Here is a 6,056-nt window from a genome sequence, read left to right as displayed (position 1 = left end):
TACTTAATAATTCATAGGATTAATATGTCAGGTTAGTAATACATAGGAAGCATTTCTTCGGTTGGAAAAAGCATCCTTCACAAACAAAAGAACAACTTACATAGCATGAGTACATTGTTATGTGACATCTCGTGCTAATAAAACAATGATATATGGACAAAACTTATACATGTTTTTATTTTTTTGGCACAAAAAAGGAAACTATATTACATGAGAATTGAACGTCTCAAACAGGCTGATATTGGTTGGGTCCACTCTTTACATAAAAAACTTTTTCGAATGCATCACTATGACTGTGTACCTGCTCTATATAAGTCATCGTAAAACAATGGTTGCATGCGTGTGAAAAGTTGACTCCCAGTCAATATAACTGCCGTGATTGTTCTCTTTGCAGATGTACTTGGCTTGGAGACAAAAAAAAATTGCCTAAATTTCATTGATCAAATTATAAAATGGGAAAAAACTAACTTTACATATGACCAAATGATAAAAAAGTGACTATGGACTAAATTGTAACCTTAAGACGTCCACATTAAGTTTGAATTCCTCAATTGTACAAAATTTCTTGTGTTTACATTTCATGTATTCAAGTTTTACTTTTAATTTAAGTCCTTATATTTTTTGAAGTAAATTCTGCATTGAGAATGTGAATGTTACATTAATTATGGAATGTACATGGTCATGTACTGTCAAGTGAATGTCGTTTTAGTTTGAAAAATACAACTCGAAGAGTTTATTCATATATATAGCTAGGTTTCCATCATGATTAATTAAACAATGACCATGCAGACAGATGTGGTTGATAAAACAAATAGACCGCAAGACAATGAGAGATCTTGAGAGAGACCATTATATACACAATTTCCAAATTAATTATGGGATTCAGTTCAATAATTAATAATTACTTAACAATAAATTAAACTACATAATTCAATCCACCCTTGACAAAATTTTAGGGTGGGTTTTAATCAATTGAGCGCGCTCCCCGTCCTCTACCAGTCGATCGACCTAGTTCCTTTGTTGGTTCGACAATCTCTTCCATTTCACCAAACGCCGCAAAAAGTCCTTAACCTGTAAAAGTAATGTAATAATATGAAACATTATGTTAAAAACCAAAATAAAAATATTTAGATAATATATATAGCATAAATTCCATTCAATAATATTGTTCTTACCTCCGCTGGTTCTTGTAAAGTATAAGAAGCATTTGTTTCTTTTGGAACTTTAGAAACTAGAATACCAAATCCTTGTCCTCTATCTCGTAGCACCTGGACATTTTTGGAAGTGAAAAATATGTCAAAAAGACTTCTACGAAAATATTGTTACTTTATCAAATTAAAGAAATGTACGTAGGGTAGGGATGGCATTTCATACCTTGAAGGCATCCTCGTCTGTTCGATCATCTCCAATATAGACTGGAAATACTTCATTTGAGTTCGCATATCCTACAGAGACAATAATTCAATATCCTCAGAATAATTATTTCATTAATATGAGATTTTGTTAATCGGGAATAATCTCGTTCACACGTTCATCGGTGTTTGTGAACATTAATTCATGTCAATCGTATCATAGGATCTTCATCATTCAGCTAATACAAAGCATAGTCTTACAAGAAAATTTTGACTCTAAGACTCACCTAATGACTCTAGCAAGAATTCAAGAGCTTTGCCTTTGTCCCATTTGATTGTTGGCCTGATCTCTAATACCTGTTTAAAACCAATAGACCACTGTTAGGCATGCAGTTGCTTGTGTACAAAAAATAACCGCGGCCATGCAAAAAATTCACTGAAATATGTTTGGTCAAGATGATTGATCCAAATAAAGGTAGAAATGGGTGACCAGTAGTTACCTTCCTCCCTTGAGTCAATCTGAGCTTTGGGTACTCATTGAGTACAAGTCTAACTTGCTCTGCTAAAGCTGCCCAACTCTGGCAAATTAAAAAAACAATGAACAGAAATAAATGTGCGCTTCATCAGATTACATGACTAAAACAGGTTAAAATTAAGAAAAATAAATGAAAATAATAGTGGGATTTATTTGCTTACCTTCTCATCAACACAACGGAAGTGTACAGATAAGCAAAATTTATTATTTTCTACCCTAGATCCTGAGATGGATCTAGTTTTCTCCAATAAAGTTTTGTACACCTGTTAAAAGAATTACAAAAAATTAATTAGTCTTCCAAACAAACTTTTTTGTATTCTCCTTTTTCTTTTCTTAAAATTGGTATCAGTGAACAAACCTCATCAATCATTGGTACAAACTCACTGGCTGGTTGGAAGAGAACCGCTTGATTATCCTAAATAATTCACCAATTAACAAATTAAGTAAAATCATAACAAAAACTGATACAATAGTAAAACAAAAAACGAAGATAGAGAACTTTTATTGTGGTATCACACTAAAGCTCACATTCTTATATTTGCTACTTTTGGATGGTCCCCTGATGTCCATCCCATGGCTGCCTGCATAATAAAGCTCTCCTAATTGTACAAAGCTATAAACCTGCAAAATTATCCAAAAACACAATTACCAATATAAATATAGTTCCACTAATCATGAAAAAAAAAAAAAAAAAACAAAAAGAAACCAATATTTATATATATTTCTTTATACAGAAAGGAAAACTGTACCTTGTCTCTGCACCTCCCGCTAACTATTGCTGTGGGAAAGTATCTAGCAGCGTCCCTCACTGCTTTTCTCATCTGACCAAAATTACCATAGTAATTCAAAACCTACGAAAGGCATATACGTATACTATACGTATAGTGTACATATATAGATACGTGTATGACATAAAAATATATTTTCTGAAGAAAGTTGAGCAGAATCAGACGGGAGAAAGAATAAACCTCATTGGACATGAAAGCACTATCTGGGTCTTCTACAATGGGGGAGAGGGTGCCATCATAGTCAAGAAACATTACAATCTGCTTGCCCTTTGAAGCATTGGTTATCTGCTCGAACATGCTCATGGCTGATGGATGATGAATCTATATATTTAACCAAAAACTAATTAGTTTAAATTCAATTTTAAAACAACCATAATTATTAAGTTATTTTTTTAGAGCAATGCTTACAGTCCAAGAGTTATAATCCACGGTTTCAGAAAGAGACTGAGGAGTGGCTGATTTGACACGAGTTGGAGAAGATGCTCTCAAGGAGTCAACCCAAGCATTGACTCTGGCTGCTCCGCCTTCTGTGTCAACTTTCAAAACCTTGATGTTCATGGGAATGGTGAAGCAACCTCCTCCTCCTCCCTCAGTCATCGGTTTCGGAACCGACTGTGAAAACATAGCCTTTTTTGCAGCAACCGTGACTGTAATAGCCATGCCTTTGGCATCAGAAACTAGCACATTTTGGTTGGTCATTTTTACTTGCCTGCACACACAAGAAAAAACTACAAACTTTCACACTCTAAACATACCAAAGCGTGAAAATTTTGATTCAATGGAACGAAACGAGAAAACCCATTTGAAGGATTGTGATTCTACCTCGAAGATTTCAAAGAATTTGAGGAAGAGAAAAACAGAGGAGGTTTGTGGGTTGTTTGGGGGATGATGAAACAGGAGGGGAGGGAGGGAGGGATGGTGGGGTTTAATAGAAACAAAAAAACCTGAGGGGAAAGAGAAAGAAGTTGAGAATCGCAACACACGCGCAGTCGACTAGGCTGCTCGCTCGATCGCTCACAAGTATTTTCAAACGGGGTCGCTTGTCAATTTATAACTGTGATTCCACAGCACAAAGCGACGAAATTACAACTCTTGTTCTTGCCTGTATTTTTCGGCCTCTATATTGTAATAGAATTGGGGGAGGGACCACTGTGTGGCCCCAATGCACTCAATAATAACACCCTTCAAACCTTGTCAATAGTTGAAACCTAAAGAAAAAAGAAAAGTCATACTGTTAACTACCAAATCGACATGTAATCGGGAAATAATTTTCGGACACTTTTTTCTTCGTGTGCATACTTTTATTCATTATTGACATTTGAATTGAAAAAAAAAACAAGTGAATTGAGACAAAACCAAATAAAAGTATAAATAACTAAAAAAATAGCATGAATGCCAAGAGAATGCTGAAATGTCTTTATGAGCCTTTTCAGCCTCCAAAAATGTGATATGTCGTGGCGGAACCACTAGTTGGTCCCTTCTAAAAAGAAAAATAAGAGAGTGTGCATAAGACACTGTTCTTTTAAATTTTCTAGGATACTAAATAAAACGACTAGAAATATCTAGTTGTTGTAGTCGAGTACTTATTCAATATGTCGCCCTAACATTGTTGCTTCATATTAAAAATAAAATAAAAAATAAAAGAACATGCATGCATCATTTTTTTACTGATTTGATGTGGTGGTAATTTTCTTCCTCAAAATTAAAAGAGGTATCAAATTGGACCCATTTTCCTCCAAAATGATTAAAAAGAAAAAATAAATGAAGTCATGTGAGGAAACTCTTATTACGTTTGAGTGTCAAAGATTTAGGAGCACCTTCAATTTAAATATTTTTGTAACATGCATGTCCTAATGACTATCCTTAGTCATAATGCAATCTTCCATAAAGATCCTCAGCGGATCAAGAACCTTTGTAAATAAGATTTTCATTAGCGATCACAAGTAAAAATATCGTTGTTCCCCCCTTAATTTGAATAATCGAACTATAAAATTAAGCTTAACAAATAAATCCTCTTTAGCAGTTGCCCATCGAATTCTCTGAATACGATAACAAGAATGATAACTTTAATTGTAATTGGTTGTTAATTTCAGAAATCAACAAAGTTTCAAGTATGTGATCCAATATCTTAGTGGATAAGGTGTTTGGTGCGTCTCGGATCTGAAACCTCCCCCCCCCCTCCACCAAAAAAAAATTATCATAATAGTTTCGAATTCTTCCCCTTCTCCTTACTAATAATTAAAAATGATAGTTCCAAATTTTCCCACAAGAACTAACAATTATAAGGCCAGTTTAAAATCAAGGAGAAATGATTAGCTTTTTAATTCGAGTACAAGCTTTTCCTAATTCAGGGAACGAATGAACTAAAACTATAAGTCTCGATTTCATCAAACAAACAATCCTTAAAACATAAATCTAAGATTTGCCAATTTCAATCCTTCACCATACAATTTTATACACCATTGAATTTCTACAACTTATTGAGAAATGTGTGTGCAGTTTTTATAAAGGTTAAAATTCCATTTTACTCAAATAATTGTTTAATTAGAAAATTTCCTATCAGAAGCATAACTCCAAATAAATTCAGCTTCCACATCCGAACACTGCTATATATCCATAAAAGAAAAAGTGCCAAATGAAGTACGTGTAATTGTGAATGTATTAGCAGTTTAGCACATATAGGAGAGAGAATTGTTACCAAGCAATGCTCTGATGAGTCACATCATATACCCGTATATACACATATACATACATTATTGCATCCATATAATACACATTATTATGCAGAATTTTGAGTAGAAGGGATCCACTATGTGGCCCCAAGTAAAACTTTTTCGCGATCGATGCAAGAAAAAGACTTTGTTATAGCACTATCTTGGAGCACTTATCAGAAAATGGCAAAGGTTGACAAAAAAAAAATATCAGAAAATGGCGAAGGATCACCTTCAAGTTCAATACGTACTCTCCATGTTTTACATTCAATTGTGAACTAGAATTAATCCAAGTGCACATTCAGAAATAATGGTGCTTCTTATTGCTAGGTAAAAACATATATACGTCATGTATTCTCGTCTCCTAATTATATAACTTGTGCAATGCAGTGATATATGTGCAAAGTCAGATTATGATGTGACTCATGTTTCTAAAGTTTCTAACTTTTAAAAGTGATCTAAGGAAGATAAAAATTTGCCTCTATAGTGTCATTAGGGGCGAAAACATGCAATTGTCTCTATTAATTTAATAGGAACAAGCAATAATTCGTCTCTATTAATTTTAGGGCGGAAAAAAAACTGCCTTTACTTTATTTAGCTATTAGAGGCTAATAAATTAACCCCTAATTCAACTAATAATTATTTAAATCTAATTACTTTTCCCATTAGG

At 33.7% G+C, this 6,056-nt stretch overlaps 1 protein-coding gene across 1 annotated transcript; it reads right to left on the bottom strand.

The window, feature by feature from the left end:
• Positions 1-849: 849 nt before the first annotated feature.
• Positions 850-3,695, bottom strand: LOC103453312 (probable trehalose-phosphate phosphatase D). The gene is made up of 12 exons (XM_008392850.4): positions 3,498-3,695; positions 3,084-3,384; positions 2,856-2,996; positions 2,637-2,708; positions 2,416-2,508; positions 2,246-2,302; positions 2,049-2,150; positions 1,853-1,930; positions 1,640-1,709; positions 1,375-1,445; positions 1,176-1,268; positions 850-1,071 (listed from the first exon to the last, which is right to left on the bottom strand). The coding sequence occupies exons 2-12, from the start codon at positions 3,372-3,374 to the stop codon at positions 1,009-1,011; spliced, it is 1,131 nt and encodes a 376-aa protein (XP_008391072.2). The 5' UTR covers positions 3,375-3,384; positions 3,498-3,695; the 3' UTR covers positions 850-1,008.
• Between the last annotated feature and the right edge of the window lie 2,361 nt (positions 3,696-6,056).

The sequence above is a fragment of the Malus domestica genome, chromosome 08, assembly GCF_042453785.1.
Source record: "Malus domestica chromosome 08, GDT2T_hap1".
NCBI lineage: Eukaryota > Viridiplantae > Streptophyta > Magnoliopsida > Rosales > Rosaceae > Malus > Malus domestica.
Note: the sequence above shows the minus strand (reverse complement) of the source record. Positions and strands in the feature narration are given on the sequence as shown.

What these genes read in the sequence shown, in the direction of transcription:
- LOC103453312 (XM_008392850.4), bottom strand. Translation starts at nt 3,374, where the DNA reads ATGACCAACCAAAATGTGCTAGTTTCTGATGCCAAAGGCATGGCTATT. An exon ending in AAAGTAGCAAATATAAGAAT is followed by an intron (nt 2,303 to 2,415) that starts GTGAGCTTTAGT and finishes TGAATTATTTAG; the next exon opens with GATAATCAAGCGGTTCTCTT. An exon ending in ATTCTTGCTAGAGTCATTAG is followed by an intron (nt 1,446 to 1,639) that starts GTGAGTCTTAGA and finishes TTGTCTCTGTAG; the next exon opens with GATATGCGAACTCAAATGAA.